Consider the following 24,469-nt stretch of genomic DNA (forward strand, 5'->3'; position numbering starts at 1 on the left):
GATATATTTCTTGGATATAAACTAGACAAGTTCGGTAGATAAGGTCATTTTCTGCACAAGCCATTCCTAGCATTTGTTATGCTAACTTTGTTTATTTACCTCTTCGCTTTTTATCAGTTATCCAGCTGACAAACCCCTGGCCACACTGGTGTTCAGCTACAGCACCTGAATTTATTTGTTATGGTCTTTAATAGTAAGGATGAAAGTCGACTGCCGCCTCCCCCCCCCCCCCTCTTTTTTTTTTGGTCTTGTTGTTTGACACCGGTGAATAATTTCATGGAAAACAGATCTTGTTTTAAACAAGCTTTTAAGCTGGGGCACAGGGTCCAGGGCTGCTCCACGCAGCTCCTGGAAGCCGTGGCATGGTTCCCCTCCAGCGCGCCAGTGGGAGCAGCAGGGGTGGTGCCTGCGGACGGGGCAGCGTGGAGAGCCATCTGGCTGTGCCTCTGCGTGGGAGCTGGAGAAGGGACATGCCGCTGCTTCCAGGAGCCGCTTGAGGTACACGCCGCCCGGAGCCTGCACCTCTGAGCCTCTCCCCCTGCCCCATCCCCCGCCCCATCCCTGATCCCCCTTCCACTCTCTGAACCCCTTGATCCCAGCCCGGAGCCCACAACCACAGCCAGAGCCTGCACCTCTTCCTGCATCCCAAGCCCCTCCCCCAGCCCTGATTCCCCTCCTGCCCTCCGAACCTCTCGATCCCAGCCCAGAGCACCCTCCTACACCCCAAACTCCTCATCCCCAGCCCCATCCCAGAGCCCACACCCCAGCCAGAGCCCTCCCCCGCCCCGACTCCGAGTCCCCTCCTGCATTCTGAAGTCCTCATTTCTGGCCCCACCCAGGAGCCCGCACCCCCAACTAGAGCCCTCACCCTTCACACACACTCCAACCCCTATTTTCTGAGCATTCATGGCCTGCCATACAATTTCTATTCCCAGGTGTGGTGGGCCGAAAAGTTTGCCCATTCCTGCACCCTGGGCTAGTGAAGGAGAAATAGAGCTCAGGAACAGGTTTGCGGAGTTGAAAAGTGAAGAAGGGGCACAGCAGGTGGTCACTGAAGGTGGGACGGCAAGGAAGAAGAGAAGAGCAGCTAATTCTATAGGAAGAGGGGAAGAGTCAGTGGAGATAACAACACCAAATATGAGCCCCAGGAGGATACAGGATGGGTTGCAGAGGATTGCAAGGGAGAATAGGAATCAAGAGGACTTGCAGCCAGAGGGAACAGGGGATAGACTGGAGAATCGCACCATCACCAGGAAAAGGCAGGTCTACATGATTGGGGACTCCTTACTGAGAAGACTAGACAGGCCTGTAACCAGAGCTGATCCAGAGAGTAGAAGGGTGTGTTGTTTGCCAGGTGCTAAGATATGGGATGTGGACCTGAGGTTGAAAAGGATCCTAATGGGAGCGAGAAAGAATCCACTGATTGTCCTTCATGTGGGAACAAATGATAGGGCTAGATTCTCTCTGGAATGTATCAAGGGAGACTATGCCAGCCTGGGGAAGATGCTTAAGGAAATCGAGGCTCAGTGGGATTCTGCCTATTCCTAGAGAAGGGCAACAAAGGTGTGACAAGATTATGATGATCAACAGATGGCTTAGGCAGTGGTGCTATAAGGAGGGCTTTGGGATGTATGGCCACTGGGAGGCATTCGTGGACAGAGGACTGTTCTCTCGGATGGTCTTCACCTGAGTAGGGAGAGAAATAGACTTCTAAGATGGAAGCTGGCACAACTGATTAAGAGAGCTTTAAACTAGGAATTTGAGGGAGATGGTCGGGAGATGTCCAGGTAATCTCCACACCGGATTTTAACATTGAGAGAGAAGAAAACGAAGTAAGAAAGGATACCGCCGTGGGTAGGAGAATGGACATAAGGAGGAAGGGTAGTGTAGATACCAGTCTAATAGGTGATTCTGGCAGTGGAATGTCTGTGCCTAATCGGGTAAAGAATGTGGGCGAAGCCACACAGCAAAAATTAAGATGTTTGTACACCAATGAGAGGAGTCTAGGTAACAAAATAGAGTAACTAGAACTACTGGTGCAGGAAGTGAAACCAGATATTATAGGGATAACAGAAACATGGTGGAATAGTAGTCATGACTGGAGTACAGGTATTGAAGGGTATGTGCTATTCAGGAAAGACAGGAATAAAGGCAAAGGTGGTGGAGTAGCATTGTATATCAATGATGAGGTAGACTGTAAAGAAATAAGAAGTGATGGAATGGATAAGATAGAGTCTGTGTGGGCAAAAATTACATTGGGGAAGAAAGCTACTGGAGCCTTCCCTGAGATAGTGCTTGGGGTATGATATAGACCACCGGGATCTAATTTGGATATGGATAGAGCCCTCTTCAATGTTTTTAATGAAGTAAATACTAATGGGAATTGTGTGATCATGGGAGACTTTAACTTCCCAGATATTGACTGGAAACAAGTGCTAGTAAAATTAGGGCTCAGATTTTCCTGGATGCGATAGCTGATGGATTCCTTCACCAAGTAGTTGCTGAACCAACAAGAGGGGATGTCATTTTAGATTTGGTTTTGGTGAATAGTGAAGACCTCAGAGAAGAAATGGTTGTAGGGGACAATCTTGGTTCAAGTGATCATGAGCTAATTCAGTTCAAACTGAATGGAAGGATTAACAAAAATAAATCTGCAACTAGGGTTTTTGATTTCAAAAGGGCTGATTTTCAAAACTTAAGGAAATTAGTTAGGGAGGTGGATTGGACTGAAGAACTTGTGGATCTAAAGGCGGAGGAGGCCTGGAATTACTTCAAGTCAAATTTGCAGAAACTATCAGAACCCTGCATCCCAAGAAAGGGGAAAAAATTCATAGGCAGGAGTTGTAGACTAAGCTGGATGAGCAAGCATCTCAGAGAGGTGATTAAGAAAAAGCAGAAAGCCTACAAGGAGTGGAAGATGGGAGGGATCAGCAAGGAAAGCTACCTTATTGAGGTCAGAACATGTAGGGATAAAGTGAGAAAGGGCAAAAGCCATGTAGAGTTGAACCTTGCAAAGGAAATTAAAACCAACAGTAGAAGGTTCTATAGCCATACAAATCAGAAGAAAACAAAGAAAGTGGGACTGCTAAACACTGAGGATGGAGTGGAGGTTAAGGATAATCTAGTCATGGCCCAATATCTAAACAAATACTTTCTCTCAGTCTTTAATGAGGCTAATGAGGAGCTTAGGGATAATGGCAGGATGACAAATGGGAATGAGGATATGGAGGTAGATATTACCACATCCGAGGTAGAAGCCAAACTCGAACATCTTAATGGGACTAAATCGGGGAGCCCAGATAACCTTCTTCCGAGAATATTAAAGCAACTGGCACATGAAATTGCAAGCCCATTAGGAAGAATTTTTAATGAATCTGTAAACTCAGGGGTTGTACCGTATGACTGGAGAATTGCTAACGTTGTTCTTATTTTTGAGAAAGGAAAAAGAGTGATTGTGGTAACTACAGCCCTGTTAGTTTGACATCTGTAGTATGCAAGGTCTTGGAAAAAATTTTGAAGGAGAAAGTAGTTAAGGACATCTATGATTGAGGTCAATGGTAATTGGGACAAAATACAACATGGTTTTACAGAAGGTAGATCATGCCAAACCAACCTGATCTCCTTCTTTGAGAAGGTAACAGATCTTTTAGACAAAGGAAATGCAGGGGATCTAATTTACCTCGATTTCAGTAAGGCATTTGATATGGTTCCACATGGGGAATTATTAGTTAAATTGGAAAAGATGGGGATCAAAATGAAAACTGAAAGGTGGATAAGGAGCTGGTTAAAGGAGAGACTACAATGGGTCATACTGAAAAGTGAACTGTCAGGCTGGAAGGAGGTTACTAGTGGAGTTCCTCAGGGACCGGTTTTGGGCTCAATCTTAATTTAATCTTTTTATTACTGACCTCGGCACAAAAAGTGGGAGTGTGCTAATAAAGTTTGCAGATGACATAAAGCTGGGAGGTATTGCCAATATAGAGAAGGATCGGGATATCATACAGGAAGATCTGGATGACCTTGTAAACTGGAGTAATAGTAATAGGATGAAATTTAATAGTGAAAAGTGCAAGGTCATGCATTTAGGGATTAATAACAAGAATTTTTGTTATAAGTTGGGGACACATCACTGGAAGTAATGGAGGAGGAGAAAGAGCTCAGAGTATTGGTTGACAGGATGACTATGAGTCACCAATGTGATATGGCCATGAAAAAAGCTAATGCGGTCTGGGGATGCATCAGGCGAGGTATTTCCAGTAGAGATAAGGACATGTTAGTACCATTATACAAGGCACTGGTGAGACCTCACCTGGAATATTGTGTGCAGTTCTGGTCTCCAGTGTTTAAGAAGGATGAATTCAAACTGGTACAGAGAAGGACTACTAGGATGATCCGAGGAATGGAAAACTGGTTTTATGAAAGGAGACTCAAAGAGCTGGGCTCGTTTAGCCTAACAAAAGAAGGCTGAGGGGAGATATGATTGCTCTCTATAAATATATCAGAGGGATAAATACTAGGGAGGAAGAGGAATTATTTAAGCTCAGAACCAATGTGGACACAAGAAGAAATGGATATAAACTGGCCATCAGGAAGTTTAGACTTGAAATTAAACAAAGATTTCTAACCATCAGAGGAGTGAAGTTCTGGAACAGCCTTCCAAGGGGAGCAGTGGGGGCAAAAGACATATCTGGCTTCAAGATTAAGCTTGATAAATTTATGGAGGGGATGGTATGATGGGATAGCCTAATTTTGGGAATTAATTGATCTTTGACTATTAGGGGTAAATATGCCCAATGGCCTATAATGGGTTGTTAGATGGGGTGGGATCTGAGTTACTACAGAGAATTCTTTTGTGGGCGTCTGGCTGGTGAGTCTTGTCCACATGCTCAGGGTTTAGCTGATCGCCATATTTGGGGTCAGGAAAGAATTTTCCTCCAGTGCAAATTGGCAGAGACCCTGGGAGTTTTTCGCCTTCCTCTGTAGCGTGGGGCACTGGTCACTTGCTGGAGGATTCTCTGCACCTTGAAGTCTTTAAACCATGATTTGAAGACTTCAATAGCTCAGACATAGGTTAGGGGTTTATTACAGGAGTGGGTGGGTGAGATTCTGTGGCCTGTGTTGTGCAGGAGGTCAGACTAGACGATCATGGTGGTTCCTTCTGACCGTAAAGTCTATGAGTCTATTATGCAGTAGAGCTGTTTGGGAATTTTTCAGAAACATTTTTTTGTCAGATGTCAGAGTGGTAGCCATATTAGTCTGTATTAGCAAAAGCAGCGAGGAGTCCTTGTGGCACCTTAGAGAATAAATAAATTTGTTCGTCTCTAAGTTGCCAGAAGGACTCCTCGTTATTTTTTGTCAGGAAAATGCTGATTCATCAAAACAGTTTGTAGGAATGGGCTGATTTCAACAAATTTCTTGACTTGAATGTTTTTTTAAATTTTCTAATAAAAAATTCTTTTTTCATTCAAAATGACAGTAAAATCATTTTAAAAAAAGCCAAAATCAAACTGAAATGTTTTGAAATTATCTGTATTTCTGTTGACCCAAACAGACTTTTTTTTTCAAGTTTTTGGTTTGAAAAAATTTTGAGATTTCTACTTTTCTCATCCCAGCTAGTGTTTGGAAAAAATTTCAAAATCTCAAATTTTCATGGGATGGGTAAACAGATGACTTCCCAGCTCTATTATACCAACTTTAAATGCAAAAGACACAGATGTTTATAATTTATTTTGACTTGTTATAGTCTGCATATATGCAAAAAAGAAATTGAGAACTACCTCCACATGAAGTATGGATATTCTTTTCTCAAATATTCACACAGCTCTGATGGTCTTCAGTGGGAGTTTCTGTTATGTATCCAAGGGCGGAAATGATTCCTGTACCTTGCAAGTATAGCACTCCTAAGTTACAATATGTATGTTAGTGGTAAACGTGGACTGTTTTTTCGTGTAAGAACTAGAAAATGTCAGGGCTATATTTTCCTGTGTCTTGTCCCTGTAATGTTTAGAACTGTACTGAAAAGGTCAAATGGGGACAGTGCTGGTGAGCAGAGTGTAGCTTGTACTCCTGAAAGACAGTCAAGTGTTGAGGTTTCAGAATAGCAGCCGTGTGCAAGCTGTGTGTGTGTCTTATGGATTCTGACAAAAGTTTTAATAATATGCACCAGCTTTAACATCTCTTTGGTCTGGGAGTATAACTCAGGCAAACCTCTTCGGTTTAATGATTGTATGTTAAAATATATTTGTGGGTACAGTAAAAATTAGGATACAATGTTGTCTTGTCTGTAGCTCAGGCAGTCCTGGAAGCACTTAATACAAACTAGTGTCTGGGTTAAAGACCTTCTGCTTCCCTGGGCCTTGCTGAATGGTTTATTCAGCTGGAAAATACAGTGAACAATGCAACTGGAAATACTCTGTCAAGTTTATGATCTCATAGACCACAGAGAACCAGCTGCTGATTTAAAAGATTTGTGTAACACAAGAGCTATTGTGTATGAAAACAGTGAATGTTGTTACCCTGATCTTAGTTTAGTCCCATAATTGTTAACTGTAAGGGGAAACTTCTGCACCATTATTTTTGCCTGAGGATAATCTATAGTGTGTGTGCGTGTGTTTACTTCCTAATAGGCTAGTCAGGTCGAAGGGTAGAAGAGGTATTTGTTTTGTTTGTTTTTTACCTTGGAGTCTTCTTTCTGATTCACATTTTATTGGCAAGCCTGCAAAGGTTATTGGGGATATAAAGTTCCTTCTCTTTTCTTGCATAATTGTGCAAGAAATTATGATTTTTTTTCTTACAATTTTTGTAGGGGGAAAAACCAAACTAGCTGCTTCTCTGTTTCTGCATTGAGATTTAGTAGAGGTGTCACACAGGACATAAAATGCCTTTATTCATAATACATGATAATGTGACTAGCACCAAGGTCATGTTGATGTACTTACACTAATGATGCAATGTCCAGTTTTATTTGGCTATTAATATGTACTTTTAAAAAGTGCTCTCATTTAGCATATACGCATGCTCACATAAGTGGAACCCCACAAACCCATAAATAAGATTGCTATAAGACTAAATGTGCAACTCATGTTGTTTGCTTTATAAAAATGATTAGCTATTTTTATGGCTCAGTGCTGCAGCTGGTGTTCTTGAAATGCATATTACCTGTAAAAAAAGAATTGTCTTTCAGCAGTAGCGAGAATTGTTTCCTCGAAACTTGACTGCAGCAATTTTGGAAAGCAATGTTTGTATTGGTATTATTAATTTGACCAGATCTGTACAGGGAGCATTACCATACTGCACTCCACAAAACTTGCACAGTGATTAACAAGCTGTTTATTGTCCATGAATTTAATGCTTTCCAAAAAGAGTAAACTTTTTAAAAATTCTACTATTTAGCACCTATATAATGCTTTACATATTCAGAACTCTATACCAAGGATCTGCAATGTTTGGCACGCAGCCCACAAGGGTAAGCCTCCTGGCAGGCCAGGCCAGTTTGTTTACCTGCAGTGTCTGCAGGTTTGGCTGATTGCGGCTCCCACTGGCTGCAGTTCGCCACTCCAGGCTGATGGGGGCTGCGGGAAGCGGTGCAGGCCAAGGGATGTGCTGGCCCCTGCTTTCCGCAGCCCCCACTGGCCTGGAGTGGCGAACCGCGGCCAGTGGGAGCTATGATCGGCCGAACCTGCGGATGCAGCTGGTAAACGAACTGGCCTGGCCCGCTCCGCCAAGGGGGCTTACCCTGGTGGGCTGCATGCCAAAGGTTGCCGATCCCTGCTCTATATAATCATTACCAAAACTAATAAAAGGGCTTGTCAGTTACTAGTTCCTTTTGTTGGTATATGATCTGATTGATGTAAGCATTAAACTGAATCCAAAGCTGAGGGGTTAAATATGACTCTTGGATTTTTCATACAGGTTGGAAAAGAAACAGTGCAGACAACCGAAGACCAGATTTTGAAAAGGGACATGCCACCAGCCTTTATCAAGTAAGTTTATCAACATATTCAAAATGTCTGTCATAGGTACAGGAACCTACATCTAGAAGTAAATGTTTCTTTACAGTGAGGGGGAGGGGGACTTTATTTTTAATGGCCTTTATTTTAATATATCTTTTACTTCCCTGGTCTCATTTACTTGCTCAGGCAATGTCTACACTACCGCGGTAAGTCGGCCTATGCTACGCAACTCTAGCTACGTGAATAACTCTCCCGTCGACTTACCTTACTCTTCTTGTCCGGGGTAGAGTACAGGGGTCGACTGGAGAGCGATCTGCTGTTGATTTTGCAGCCCTTCACTAGACCCACTAAATCGACTGCCGGTGGAACCATCTCAGAGCGTCAGTCCCGGCTGTAGTGTAGGCCTGTCCTTAGGCAGAAACATTGTAGGCTTTTGCTAATAGGAGTAGCCAGATGCCAAATCTCTGCCAGAGATAGCTACTTTGCTAGCCTTTGCTTGTATGGGTAGCTTCCCCCCTTCTTCCCCCCCCCCCCCATGGTACGTTTCTTTCCCTCTGGAGGGACACTGATGGAAGGCGCACAGTATTTCTCCGTGCATTGGTATTAAGCTGTGCTAAAGAGCTTTTTCTGACATTTAGTGCTGTTCTCCCCCAAAGTGTTTTCCATTCTTTTGGCTGGAGGAGGAGTATGTCAGTGACTGCATAACCAGTTGCTGCATAACAGGACTTGGAAATATTTTTAAGACACCTAAAAACTAAGTGACTAAAAACTAACTCACTTCTAATTAAGTTCATGGCTCAGAACTGAAGATAAATGATTTTCTCCTCTGTGGCCTTGAGTCTTAAAAATGAAACATCACTTTTTAGTGGTCATTAAACTGCCACACCTGTCATTGTCAAATGACAAACTCTCATTGAAAAGACTTCCCTTATCCAGCCACCCCCTTGAATTCAGTGTTTTCTTTATTAGCAATTTCTGCTGGCACATGCTAAGTCACTGAATATGCTAATGTTTTCTTGAGAGAGAGAGAGAGAGACAAGATGCTCAAGAACTAGAAGCGGAAACTACTGAACCACATACTAAAATAATAAACAAATGAGTACTGTGTGTGTGTGTGTATGGGAGGAGGGGAACAGAATGGTTCTCAAAGAGAAACATTTTTGAATAATTTTCTAAGATTTTGTGAAGATTTACATGCATGGCAGGGCTATGTTTATTGTTTTGGAGGCTTACATTTTTTGTATTGCTGCTCCTTTAAAGTTATGCAAAATGGTTTATTTTGTTGCCCTTTGCTGTCCAAGATGTATATATAGATAATAAAGTGAAGCCATGGCTTAGTTGATACCCTTTGTTTAGGAGCGTGATAGAAGAAGCAGGTGGAAGAAATTAATAACTTTCCTGGAATTTAGTGAGCCACCACTGCTTTGTGGAAACGTTTTAAGTATCCGTCATTAAGTCAGTATATGTTAGAGTGAAGCGGAATTGTGTTGGAAGTTTTGTGAAGGATATCTAAGCAGTAGATATTGGGTAAACCCTGAACAAATTCATTTTTAAAAATAAATATTTTGCCAAGTATCAAAACAGTTAGCAAAACAGTGTACTTGTATAAGACTGGGCTTTTATATTTTATCTCTGAAATGTTTGTTCATGTAGATGATTATTCCAGCTGGGAACAGAAGTAAAAAATGGACTCAAAACAGGTATCAGACTTACTCGAGTCTTTTAAAATGGACATAAAAAAAATCTGTATGTTTGGGAAACGGGCCTAAGCGGTCAGTGTTCTGAATAAAGCTGCATAATTAGTAGACCTCTGCCCACATGGGTAAACTTGGCTTACACCGAGAGGTGGTTGTGGAGAGATTACTTATGTATTTTGTCAGTACAATATTTGGTTGGTGCTAAAATATAAATTTTTATAGAGTAATGGTTACAGTACAACTTTCTGGTCAAATCCTTTCTTTAGTGTATTTTAATGATTTTGATATGTCCTCTGCGTTTTGCTGTTTCAGCATTTTTGAGGGGCTGCCAAGCTGGGGGAGGAAATGGAAGTAGCATCAATACATAGGTAAAATAGAAGATGGTCACTTTTTTCTAATTGGGAGCACAAAATAAAGCAGTACAGGTGAATAATTTTGTTCCCTTGTCTTAAAATTTGCTTGCAAAGTAGGTGAAAAAGTTCTAGATTTTCTTGTTTTAGATGGTCTACTACAGAGAAACAATAACACAACTTTATATTGTAGAATATGTTTTGTCTGTAGCTTTCTTCAAAAATTTTAGTGTTGTCAGTTAACTTTGATCATTTTGGAAACATGGTTTTAGTGATCTACATAGCTCATTTTGAAAACAAATTTGCTGATGTTAAAGTAATACTGAATAGGTATTTGTGACTGAAGCCAATGTATTTCATCACTATGGCTGCAAAAACAAGTGCAGTCCACAGAAATGAGGTTTGTTAGAATAAAAGTTAAGAGAAATGAAACTATTTATTGCCCGTGTCTTAAATATCTGAAGTGTTTAAGGAAAAATGAGCAAAATGGATTGTGATTTTACAATAACAAAAACATATAATCTTTATAATGTTGTATACCTACTGTAACTTAACTTCTGCTGCCTCAACTGTGTTGTATTCCCTTATCTTTTGCTTGTAAGAAAATAACATGTACTGCCCACAAAAGTTAGTAATTAACGATGCTGAAGTCTAGAATACAGAGTTTACTTTTGCTGGTTAAATGTGCACCATTACATCACATTTCTTTAAGAGACAGTCTGGGTCTCTCAGGTTCTTTTGAGCATTTGATAATTTGATTAGATCATAACAGTGGCTAAAAGTATATTCACAGCTTTTATTATAGACCTTATTCTGTTGTAAGAACAAAAGTAAAACCTTGGTAACAGGAGTGCATGCTTAATTGATATATATGTCTGACGTTGAGTATTGCTGTGATACCTAAAGACCTCCAGACAGTTAATTATTCCACTACAATTGTGTTATTCCTGATTCTTTACAGAATCTAAAGAATTTAATATCTGAACATAAAAATTGTCGTCATAAATATGCAGACTTTCACAGAACCACCATTTTTGATAAGCACTGGTATGCAGTATAATAAGTACAAATATATCAGTTATGTAATTTGGGTTATTTTTGGGGCTATCAATTAATTGCAGTTAATGCCTGTAATTAACTGAAAGCAAAATTAACTTTTTTTTTTTACGTGTTAATCACATAGCTGTGGGTGGGACAGGAGGCATTGGCAGCGGGGGAGTTGGAGCAGCCCCAGCCCGCAGCTCCCTGGGTGGTGGTGGGGTTGGAGCAGCTCCCGAGCAGGGCTGAAGTCCAGAGCCCCAAGCCACGATCTTGTATTTGAAAATATAGAAAACCCCAAAATTATTTAAATAAATGGTATTCTAATATTGTTTAACAGTGTGATTAAAACTGCGATTAATTGTGTTTAATTTTTTTAATCACTTGACAGCTCTAGTTGTAACTTTCTTGAGTTACAAACTAGCTACCACAAATGACATCCTTGTGGATGGGTTATGAACTATTTTAATATCTTTTCACATGGCTAGGTTTGCTTTGGCACACTTACTAATGGTACTAAAATAGAGGATAGTGTTTCACATAGATACCTATGTAGTTAAATAACTGTTCCTTAATTACTAATATTGGAATTGTATACTAAAAAATGATTAGTCTTTACTATTGCTGTGCCCAGAATTTGCAGCAGAGAGGGCTCTTACATTTTATTCTCTTGTTAATAACAAAAATGCTTTTATCAGTAAAGTGACCTGACTTTTTTGTGTGATATGGCAAAACTGTAGAAATTTAAGACCTTGCAAGAAATTGGTACTGTCATTTAAACAATGTTGAAAGTATGTTAGGTACTTGCAGGAATGAAAAAATGCTCCTTGTTATGATGAGTTTATTACAGCTACATTTTAGTGTCTAAAATGCAGTATCTTTCACTTGCTGAATATCCTTATTCTTCTAATGATTTATCATAAGGTTCTATGCTATAGCCCTTCATCATAGTGCCAGGGGATAATCATTCAATTCAGTTCAGGGAACTTGGAGCTTTTTTGTGGAAAATGTGTAGCCACTTTACCTTGGGCTGTGACCCTATCAGATTGGTTAGGCCAGGTCTATATTTGAGCTGGAGATACTCCTTACAGATCTCCTGCTCAGTCTGTTGTAGGCAGTGCTACTAGTGAATTAAATAGATGGCACACTTCCATTGTAGTTGGTATTGAGGGATGCCTTTTATGATGTTAAATGGATCTATCTTGTTAGAGGTTTCATATTTTGTGTGAGACCCGAAAAGGTCATGATTTCTTATGAGGCGTGCCATGGGAATTTTAGTGAAGGCAAGAGAAGAGTCTCTGAATCCTGTGTCCTAGCTGAATGGCACTTAAGTAATTAGTTTCATTTGGACAAAGGGTAGAATTTTCAAAGGCTCCTAACTTCCGAGATACTTTTGGAAGTGAGATTTAGCAGGCTAAGTAATTTTGGATGAAACTTTCAAAAATAACTTGAGTGTTAACTTCCTGCCCTGACGTATTGTTTTGTTTCTACATACTATCAACCAATTGCCCTAGTCCATCTCAGAGGTGGATAAAGAGATCATTGGGTGTAATTTGTTTCACATGGGATCCTTTGGGGTGAGCGCTGCTGTAAAATGATATATTAAGACTGACTCTTGCTGCTCTAACGAGCAGCTTGCAAATAAAACACTTCAGAAGAGGTGCCTATGGGAAATAAGGTTTGATTGGTTATTTGAGGTCATGTTACAGAATATGAGTTAGAAAAGTTGAGCAAACACGCAAGTGACTACAGAATTTCATTGAACCATGGTTTGTATGTGTGTGTTTTCCATATAACTACCAAACCTGGAAAGGATTCAGAAGGCACTACTTACTTTCATGCAGCATTTTTACAGAGCATTTTGGAAACATTGAGGAATTACCTAGCATTCAACAAATGGTATTTAATTTTTCAGGCTTATGTCCTGTTTGATTTTAGGTTTAAATATCTGTTCAGTATGAGGTATTCTATTAAAATATTTGAATGTTATTTTAAAATTATCACTAACTTGACAGCAGTTTGACAATATGTTGGAAAACTTCCACTCTACTAACTAGATTGCTGTTGGTCAACTTTACATTGTGTTCCTTGTGGTAAATGTCACTGTTGCTATAAATTGCAAGTGTACCCTGTGCACTTATGGAAACTAGTTTCTGAAGAAATGATAATTGATTGCCAAGAGTCCTTTAACATTTTTGTAATTATGAGAAAAGCTTGAAACTGCTCTAATGTCAGTAATTCTAACAGAATGATGCAAATGTCATTGACTGTAATGAAATGTAATATAAAATAATTGTACCAGAAGGGAAGTACATCAGAGAATAAAACATGAGAAAGATATATCGGCACACCTGCAGCAATTAAACTTTATCTTTAGCAACTGAGCTTTTGTGCGGGATTTAAAATTAAGGATTGGCTCTGGTGTTTAAAAAATAAATAGACGTTTTGACACATACGGATCCAATTACATCACAAGTCATCCTAATGTTCTGCTCATGTCTATAAACAAGAGTATCAAAGTATATTTATATATAATTAATCTGCCCTATAAATGTGGTGTTGCTGTCTGATGTTACAGCAGAGGTGAGTTGACAAGTCTGGCAGTCAGATTTCTAGAGCTACCATTTTCTGTCTAGTGGCATTTCCATTTCAAATTATTGTCATTAGCATGCATTCTGTATGTTAAAATGAACAAAGCTCCCCCGCCCCCAAACCCTGAAAAATAGCCTTGATGTTAGCAGAGAAGTGTTAAATTAGTATTTTTGCTTTACAGAATGTATAAACTGACATTAATATAGGTTGAGGGGAAACTGCTCTCAAAATCTTTGAGAAAAGAATAAGAAATCTAAACACTAGATGTAAAAAATAAATCCACTCCTCCCCCTGGATTGGTGTTGATAAAATCTTAGCCTACAGTCTTCCCTCAAGTCCCCCAATAATTTTACTGGGTGGGAGAAAATAAATTGAATCATAAGTTGTAATTAGTTCATTACTTAACTATTTATGTAGCATTGAGCATAAAAAAGAATGAGTTTCTAAACATTTTTTGTCCTTTACACCTACCCACAATCTACCTACCTGAAATTCGTGTTGGCGTAGTAATTAATCTTGTCTAGATAATTATGGATCCTCTATTTGACTTTTTACAAAATAAGAGCATAAGATATGAGAGAGTTGTCTTCAGCCAATAACATCTGAATGATTTTGTAGCTTAAAAGCTTTGTGTTCTCTGGTTGAATCCAAATCTAGCCGTTAATTTTTGTTCAATTTTTTTAACATACTCTATATAGATCCTGTTGGAGGAAAAAGCAGTTGAGTGCTGTGATTGTGTTTTTTGAATGTCTTTCAACTCATACTAATTTTTTTTAATTGGGCAATAAATTATTTTGTTCTTTTACAAAACCCCATTCCTGCAGGCAGAGGCACAGAATCCGAAGTTGCAGTATTTTGAGAGGACTTGGAACATTTCACTAAACTGGGCTTCGTACAATTAAAACACAAATCCACCTCTAAATCTTCTCAGTGTTTTTTAAATTAAAACTACATTGCAGCTAAGAAATTCCATTCACATGCTGACATGAAGATTTAAAGAGTTTTTACTTTTACATCAATTGTTCACAAATGGGAAATAAAGTCCTACCTGCATTCAAACTTTTATACAAACGACCATGAAATTCCGCAGTGCAAATCCAGCAGTTTTGAGCCTATTATTTTGATTTGGGTGGATAGGTGACCTGTTTAATGCCTTTCTTAGTGTGGCTGAAAAGAAAAAATATGACACAGTTTAACTCCTTTCAGCAGTGGGAAACTAACTTTAGTGAAGAATGTTGGACTGAAAGCTACAATTACATTTTACACAGCAGAGACCAGATCATTCCTATTTTCTGACTCTTGTTAGTCTTAATGGATTTTCTTATGCAATTGTGACTATTACCCCTAATGAGCTGACCAGATGTTTCATTGTAGACTACATCTTGTGATAAGGTCTGTCTGCTGGCCCATTTAAGTCTACTCAGGGGAACCGCTGGCTGAAAATCTTGTATTGTTCTGACACAACTTTTAAGTATTATGTTTTATTTCTTAGTGGGTTCAGGAATATAGGATGGATTAGTCAATTTTCAATGATTTCACTGCTCTCAGCACTTTGTCTCTAAATGCTTATTAGGAGGAACTCTGGTCATCATGAAGGAAGTTAGGTATCATGATCCAGTTTCTTAGTGTAGTAAATCTTGGTTTATCTCAGAACTGGTGTAGTAAGAGTTTCATGTTTGACTGAACTTTATTCAAGGATAGCTTAAGATTGAATTGATGGATGACACTTAGATTCTCCTTACACTGATCTTATGTCCTGCGCTGTACTTAACTATCTTGTGGGAGGAAGCCAGAAAATGGAGGGAAATCCATGAGCAACATAATCAGTGTCATATCTCCAGGAAGGTCCTGCATCTTAATTTGTATCTGTTACTAGGCCGGCAATGATTACCCAAAAAGCAAGTATGCGTCACTTTAACAGTAGTCTGTTTGATGCTTTTTATAGGCTCCCAAAAGTGGGTAGCTGGGGAGGATAAGTCTTGTAATCTTGATGTCCTCACCCTTCCTTTTGTGAGCTTCAAACACAGAAGGGATCTGTGATCTTCAAGTACTTGTCCAAGTGTATTCCACCATTGGTGCATGTGTACCTCATGTACTCCAGTTTGTACTCTTTTGGCCAACAGTGTCCATTAGGCATGTGAGGATATGTCTACAGAGCAATGTTCATCTAGGGCTAGTGGGACTCGAGTCAATTGACCTGTATCAGGGAACCCTGGGCATGAGCATCTACTCTGCATTTTAACCCTAGGTTAAGGATTTTCTGACCTGTGCTCAAACCTAGGGCTCTGGTGTCCACACTGCAGTGCACGGACCCAAGGGTGCCGAGCATTCTCCCCCCCCTCACCCTCACTCCATTGACACTCTAGCCTTAAGAATGTGTTGCAAGGTGGGAAAACGATACTGTCCACCCTGTTTCCTAACTGTGATGGTGCTATTGATGGGGCTCAGGTGCCCATGAGGGACACATGAGTACATAAATTGCATACTTAGCTCCTTTGGTAGCTGTCTCAATAGAATGATGGCAATGTGAATCCGCTTTATACGGAACTGAAATCTAATCTGAGCACTGGGTTCTCCACCTCTAGGTTGAGTCACATTGGCAGGAAAGGCCCATGCGCACCTGTTCTGTGGATAATTAGGACATCAGTGTCCAGGGCTGTCAACCCGGAATGGGATGTTCAGTGAAAGGGATTTTGTTTAGCTGGTTTTCTATTTATTTTTGTCTGTTTTTGAAGTTTGCCATAAAATGTAGGTTTTAGAGGAAAAGCACACACATCCCCCAGCCGGGCTGCTGCCAGCTGTGGAGCAGTGAAGTGCATCCTCAGCACCACCCCTAGGATCCCTGCCCCCGCTACCCCCAGGAGGCAGGGAGAAGGGATCTGTGGGGAAGTTGTGTGGCTGGCTCCCACTCACTACTCTCACAGTGCACGCTGCCTGGGCACCTCTGCATATGCAACCACAAGAAGCTTTCTTCCTCCCTATGCGGATGCAGAAAGAAGACAGGACATCTTAGAGTTCTTTGTCAGTACACTTAAATGATTTTGTGTTGTAAACAAACTTTGGTACTAGCCTTATTTCTGTCATGTTACCATTGAGTATGTAACCATGTAAAGTTTCCTCTTTAACAGTCTCTTAATGTTCCTTGTCTTATAAATACATTATTGCTTTTCAGTTGCTTTCCTTGCTGCACCTAGTTAACCACAGACAACTCTACTGAATCTTACTTACTCAACTATAGACACATATCTGAGTACAGTTGTAGTGGAGAATTGTGGTACTTTGTAGGGAAGGGACAGTTTAAAATTGTTAATTCTACTCCTTCAGCCCCTCATTGTCTATGCCATTGCACCTAATGTGTAATGTTTTCTGTTTCCTTCTCTCCCCATGCCCCAACTTCAGGATGTGTGTGTTAACTTCTCCCCACTTCTGCAAATCTAATATAAATTCCTCACTTGTGTTGAGTGATGAGTATTCAGAGTTGTGCTGTTAGGCGTTGGTGCCCAGCTGTGATAGCTAAAAGCACAATTATTGTGGAGAAGGAGGAAGGTGGAAGCTCGTTTTTTAAGCTGTTGAGCAAATTTTACAATTGATTTCTTTTTGGTTTTGTCAAATATTTCCTTGGTGGAATTAAATATACAAAAGGTAGTTGGGTGAGCACTTGTTGAAAATATATGCACACCTATACAAATGCCTGTATTGACACTAAGAAGCACCACTTCAAATGCTTCTGTTTGCATGAATGCTCAGGGAAATGTGAACATAGAAGATATGAATACTGTTTGATCAATGAGTTAAACTTGGGAAAATACTCCACTGATAGCTTTGCCCTGCAACAAAATGGTGACAGACCAGATGCTTGCTTGCTAACGTATGTGCCAGGATACTATCCAGATATGAGAGGCCAAGTTAACGGTTGGTTAGTTTGAACTTCTGTGTTAAAGCTTTAGAGTCTGGCTGGAAAGCAAGCTTTTGCTCTGCTACCAGAAAGCTTCTGATTGACTTGTTCAAAGAATACAGCATTTGTGAAAAGTGAAATAGAAATTGATAACTGAAACAGGGTTAACTCCTTAACTCAAAATAGTTTTCTTTAGTGCTGCATTTTAAATAGCTGGATAGAATTAGTTTAATATTAATTTTAAAGCTCATATCAACTGTGTTAAGAGTTACAATAACACTCAGACATTCTGCATTTGGGACCTTCTCTCTTAGACTTCGTATCAGAAGTTGAGAGATCTTGTATTTGCTAACAAGATAGGAGATTCAAACCGTATGCCTATTCACGTGATATTGATGTGCACAAGTAGTAATATATTTTAAAGAGCTGGAAAGCTTCTTCATTAACAAATGAGGATCTGAGGCGCCTCAATACTTTTCACAAAATGTCCTTTTGTTATCTTAACTTACAGCTGTGACTAATTGCCTATTGATGCATTTGCCTGTTGACATTAATAGAACATAATGCAAATGCCAGGATGTTGCACAGTGATTACTTTGACTTTGTGATCCTGTTGGAAAAGCTCCCCTCTGCCTAACCTCCTGGCTTGTTGGAATTAAAAGGGTATTTTGTGACTCATGTCAGTGTCTCTAATCTGTTACCTCAGTGTTGTTATATATCTAGCTCTAAAGACAATGGCTGATTTAATCAGTGATGTGTAAATATTTATATTTGCACATTTAAACCATGAATGTGTGTTTGTTGGGATGGATGAACAGTTTGCTGGCTGTGTTTTGATGGTAACCCCCTACAAGTTTATACAGCTGTTCACCTCCTGGCAGAGTATTCAGAATAAGTATTAATGGCTGTATCTTATTGTTGCACACAGAGTGGAGAATGCCTGCACTAAACTTGTCCAGGCAGCCCAGATGCTGCAAGCAGATCCTTATTCAGTACCTGCTCGTGATTATCTCATTGATGGATCAAGAGGCATCCTCTCTGGTACATCAGACTTGCTTCTGACGTTTGATGAGGCTGAGGTAGGTGTCCTAGTACCAATAACATCAGTATCATGTTATCTCAAATACCCACTTAATTTACATTTGCTAATTTTACAGCGCTTCCCAAAATTCATTATCCGTGACAAAGACTCTGTTTGGATAGGCACAAAGAATGCTTTCAATTTATCTTCCTGCCAAGAAAAGCCTTTTCATGCTGTCTTGTTACTTATAGATTTTTGTGTATTTCTTAAATCCCCTCCTCCTCCCCCCCCCAAAAAAGGGGGGGCACTCAGGACCTTGTGTAAACCCATAGATAGAAGGAAATGTGAGATTGAGGCTTCTACTTCATCTTGTGTATGTTTGTGTGTCTGGTGTTAGTAATGGAACCAATTGGGTTGCTTCACTTTTGTGACCATGTTTCCCCTTCTTAGGAATACGTTATCTCCTGTTTTCTAGCAACTAGTGTCATGCCTTTAAGAGGGAATGAAGTTAAGATAAACATATCCCCTTTGGTTGAGGAAAAATTGATGCTGCTTACAATGTTTACCTATGTCATACCTTTCAACCTGCAAAGTCTCCATATGCTTTCCTTGCCATGGTATGTGAGCACTCTAGTACCAGTATTGCTGCTTCACTGTTAAATCGCTGATTACTGAAACTATTCTCATCATGGCATCCTGAGGTGAGGCTAATGCTTGGAATTACTTTGTGGCACTAGTGATCACAGATATTCTTGCAGGTGATTATAATCAGTACCAAAAAGAGTTATGGGCATGTTCACCTATTCCACCTATAGATCCAATTCAAGAAGAGAACTCTGTTTTTTTTAAGTTAAACTTTTTAAAAAGCTCTCAACCTCAGCTGTGACATACCCAAGTTCAACAAGACACATATATTTGACTCTGGATTTGATTTTCACAAATTTAGCATGTTCCCAACCACTCATATTCATATCTTTCAAAAGAGCCTTGTTCTAATGTTTGCTTATCTACCTTATTTTTAGCAGTAGTAATGAGCTCCTGTTTTTGAGGACAATTTCTAGAAGCATAATTTCAAACTTATCAACACTTGGAGTTTGATTTGAATCCACCACAAGCAGTACTTTCAAAGTTACATCCTCTAAAATAAGATTTCATGGTGCCATGGGATCTGTCTGTTTTGCCATGCTCTGAAGTATGTGGTAGAAGAATTCAAGAGGCAATATTTATATATGTTGGTGTGAATCTTTTTAAAAGCAGTTAAAAACCTAATATGGATTAACAGAGTATTAAACCAAAGTGTACAAAATCCATAGGGAAGTAAAAGGAGAATAAGTACCTCTCTTCAAATATGCATTGTTTTTTGGAAGATGTAAGAAATTGGATCTGCCCTTCAAAAAAGGTTATTGTATATTGTGTTCTGCATGTGGAAAAATGCCTAATGGATAGCCTTCCATAGGGTAGACTTTGGAATATGCTACTCTGATATAGGTTGGCTTAGGTGATTTCTTTTTTTACCAGTTGAATAGCAATAATAAACTGTAAACTATGCTGTCTTCAAACTGACAGCATTTTCTCTAGTGCCATAATAGTTAAATACACTTCTTCACCATTTTACTACTACTTCTCTGATATTCTTTGTCATCATACAGTTGGAAATTGTTAGAAGCAGGATTTTCATTTCTAAGTACAGATACTTTGATTTTGGCTAATGAGGCTTTCTTGAGTAATCAAATGGTGAGCAGCTTATTCAGCATTCCAAACCACATACTTTTCTATAAATTATGCTACCAAATGCTGTACCTGTTCTGTTTCAGTAATAAACAAGCATTTCTAATTTATTGTATTATAGCTTGGTCTTATAAATGCTGGAATGTTTTTTTTCCTAGGTCCGTAAAATCATCCGTGTCTGCAAAGGAATTTTGGAATACCTAACTGTAGCAGAGGTGGTAGAGACTATGGAGGACTTGGTGACATACACAAAGAATCTGGGTCCAGGTTAGACCTTTCCAGTCCTCTGTGACTATATTCTTGCATGCAGCTTTATTTCTCAAGTAGTTCAGAGGCAAGATCTTGGAGAGAGCTAAAGCTGGGGCTTTGAAAACTACTAGAGGCAAACCATTTTTTACCTCTTTCTGCTTGACAGATATTCTTTTCAGTATGTATAGTAGTTCTAATTAGAAAATTGTGCACCATGATTTAATTGACCATTGTTGGTTTACCCATGTTAGAATATCCATAAGAGAGGTTAATGGTATGCACTATAAAGTCTTTTACTTTGATGGAGTAATGTGCTAAAAGTTGGTATTTGCTGTTGTACTTTTGCTGTACATCATAAAATACAGTTGTGGAAGCTGTGCACTCACTAACACAGAGCTGAATCCCATTTGTGGAAATAAACACTGTGTTCTGATTCAGATGGTTTATGTCTTGAAGGCATCTCTTGGGTTGGTATACATTTAAACCACAGTATGAGTTTGACATCTTCAAGTTAGTGAGAATGCAGAAAATAATGTTCTAAAAGGCCAGCTTGGGCCCTACCCCTTTCCCCCTCATTACTCACCATCCCTTCTTTACTTGCCAGCTAGATTGCAGCCTTTTTATGACCTGTTACCTTACTGATGATGTCTTTCTGTTACATGTATTGATGCCTTTGCCCAAGAGTCTGATAAAGCCTGTGTGACTGGCAGAGGTGTTAGTTGTGATGCAGAAAAGTATTAGATATTAAACTTTGATTTGAATAAAAATAAGTATGTCCATGTAAATAAGAATTACCATACAATATCAGACAAATGAGCCATCTCGTCTAGTACCTTGTCTCTGACATTGGCCATTGTCAGCTGCTTCAGAGAGAGAACCAAGAAACCATATCCTGAAATAACTGGCCCACAGGGGAATTTTAAGTAACACCTGTTAGAAGTTGTCCTGTGGCATGAAGCATGTTTGTCCCGTTATATACGGTGTGACAAAGTCAGGCTGGACGGTTGCAAGAGAGTGGTGGAAGGGCAGGTATGTTAGCCCTAGAGTGATGCGCGCTTTTTCCTACAGGCTGAGAGGGGGTTACCTCAGGTCAGTTAGGGACACAAAAACCCTCCTCTGGTGAGAGAAAGGGAAAAGAGACAAGCTGCTGCAGGGCTAGCGGTGGCAGGAAGATAGGCTTTTCTAGAGTGAGAGGCAGCTCTCCTCCCTACAGGGGAAACAACCAAAACTGAATGCCTCTTTAGGGGAAGGACTGACACCCTCCCCCTACCATCCAGCAAAGGAGCAGGGAAAGGTGCATCCCCTTGTTTTGTGTTTATGAATTGGTTTCTTTTGTTTGGTGGAGGAGTACTCCTTGAGCCTGCCCCGAGGCCTACCTTGAAAATACTGATAAATAAACTCAGAGTGGGAAGACAAACACTGTCTAGAGTGGGGTTGATTTACTCCAGGTCCCGCCACCGTCAAAGGGGGAAGTACTAAGCCCGGCAAGATGGAGGCGGTGCCTTGCCACAACGGGTAATCTTTTTCATCCTCCTACACTCCTGGCCTCAGTGTTACCTTGTAGTAATAAGTTCCACAAGTTGGTTATGCATTGTGGTTAAAAAAAAATCCTGTGAGAAATAATGAAATTGAAGGCAATATATTTGGCATCCCCTTGTTGTGCTTAAAAAAATTAAGAACCATTCATTATTTTACATACTTCTTTTTTGTATCCACTTAGTCATCATCTCTAAATCAACAGTCATATTCTTGCCGGTTTCTTCATATGGAAGTCATTCTATAGCTCTAATTGTTTCCACTGGTTTTCTCTGGACTTCCTTTACTTCGGAGATAGCTCAAAAATAAATAATTTTATATAAGGTTACCAGAACTGAACTCTATTTCAGGTGAGGATACACCATTGATTTACAAAATGAGGATAATATTTACCTCCTTGGTAAAGCAATTTGAGATTTACTGATGAAAAGCGCCATATCAGAGCAAGTTGTTGTTTTTTTATACATCCTAACATTTTTGTTTTGACTGCAATGACTTATTAAGCAGATATTTTCATTGAGCTGTGCACAGTAAGCTCAGCTTGGTTTCCTGAGTGCTTACAATTAATTTTGAACCCAATAATGTGTATGAGTAGTTCAAATTATGCCTATCAGTGTTTAGAAACTTTGCATTTTTCAACCCTGAATTTCATCTGCTATGGTATTATGTATTTTATCTAGTGTTGTTAGGTTCCTCTGAAGTTCTTCAGTCTTCTCTAGTTGCGGTATCACCATAAATGTTAGCTTCATAACTTTCCACTTTGTCATTGATCCCCTACTCCAGAATATTAATATGTTAACATTAGCACATATTAAACTCCAGTCCTAGCCCAGGTCATTGATGGGGCAGTACCCTTTCACAGTTAATCTTTTTTGGCATGCTGAAAATTGACTATTCCTTCTGTCTGTCTCTTAAACAGTTTCTAATCAATGACAATCCTTAACTCTTGCTCCTCATAACTAAGATTATTTTATGGCCTGTTGTGAGAGAGTTCTCAAACTAAATATAGCTCTTGTGTTGTTTACTTTGTTGATAGGCTGAAATTTAGAGTGGATTGGAGAGCCATGATTTTGCTTTGCAGGAATCATGCTGGTTTGTCCCAGTGCTGTTTATCTCGGTATTTTATAACTCTCATTTTCCAGCCAGTTCAACTGCCACTGAAACAAATCTCATGGGTCTGTCATTCCCACAATAGTGTCTGCTGTCTTTCATATAGCTAGGTGCAATATTTTCAATCTACCAGTCATATGGTTAGTGTTTAAAGTGGTCTCCAAAAAAGTGTGTGTGTGCCTGTTGTCACCCCCATATCTGCCCAGAAATCAATTCTGCCCCCAGCCCCAAATCAATCCTACTCCTCTAGCCTCATATCTGCAGCATGTGGGGTGAGGGGGCTACAGTGAGGACCTTTCTGCCCAGTTGCAGGGGGGGTGGGAGGAGTAGAGGAGCCTTGCTGTTGCTTGCAGGATGGGAATAGGGAGTGGAGCCATTCTGAGCTGCTGTGTCGTCGTCTCCCCCAACCCCCCCGCTACCTTCTATCCTTTCATTTCCAATGAGAATGATGTTGGTTCCTAAGGGAAGAGAGCTCTCCCTGCTTTTGCCCTAGTTGGCTGTTTCCTTGCTTGCCCATCTTCTGAGGAAGAGCAGCCAATTAGAGGGTGTTTTCCCCAGGTAGCACTAAAAATGTGTATCCCTCAGTGACCTATCTTGCTTTTTGGAAATTTTATTTCCTGAACTGCGACCCAGCACACTTCAAGCATTGTCTCTGGTATAGGTGATTTTACTGAGATTGCATTTTTTCTGCTGTTTTTGGCAGTGTAGTGTCCTAGAGCCTTTCCCTGCTATCTCCCCCTGCCAGAGCCTTTCACTGCTGTGAATAGCTACATGCTGCAGTGTGAACACTACCCGCTTTTCACTGCGGTGTGTAACTACACATACACTACATGCCACCACTGCAAGTTTAGACAAGGCCTTTGATACCTCAGTCGCTGACAGTGCCTTGTCTTCATTACCAGGAAAGAGTGGATCAGTGACATTCTCCTTTGCTCCAATGCAGTCATGTAGACCCACCAGTTATCTCACAGGTTTCTCCTTCTGGTATAATTGTTGCTTATTTTTAGGCATGGCAGAATTGATTTTTTGTGCGTGTGCAATTTTGACGATTAATAGCATTGATAATGGTGCTGCAGGGGGCTCCCTGCTCAGCCCGGGGGACCAACACACCTGGGTGCAAGGTGCAGGGGAGGTTTTGGTTCTGGCCCCGCAGAGCAAAGGGCTGCAAGGGGGAAGATGAGCCCCCCAGCCATGAGGGAGACCACCCTACTGCTGAACAATTCTTGCCTAGGGATGGAGCCATTCTATAGTGGGGTGGCCTCCCTTGTGGTCAGGAAGCTCTTCCTCCTTACCATCCTGGC

At 40.2% G+C, this 24,469-nt stretch overlaps 1 protein-coding gene across 2 annotated transcripts in view; it reads left to right on the forward strand.

Moving 5' to 3' along the window:
* The window catches only part of VCL (vinculin), a 108,706-nt gene that overhangs the window by 39,449 nt on the left and 44,788 nt on the right, over positions 1-24,469 (forward strand). For both annotated transcript variants that reach the window (XM_077820914.1, XM_077820913.1), the window contains exons 2-4: positions 7,912-7,982; positions 18,453-18,603; positions 20,432-20,540. In XM_077820914.1, coding sequence (XP_077677040.1) covers positions 7,912-7,982; positions 18,453-18,603; positions 20,432-20,540 — 331 coding nt within the window. The remainder of the gene's footprint in view (positions 1-7,911; positions 7,983-18,452; positions 18,604-20,431; positions 20,541-24,469) is intronic.

The sequence above is a fragment of the Eretmochelys imbricata genome, chromosome 7 (assembly GCF_965152235.1).
Source record: "Eretmochelys imbricata isolate rEreImb1 chromosome 7, rEreImb1.hap1, whole genome shotgun sequence".
Lineage (NCBI taxonomy): Eukaryota > Metazoa > Chordata > Testudines > Cheloniidae > Eretmochelys > Eretmochelys imbricata.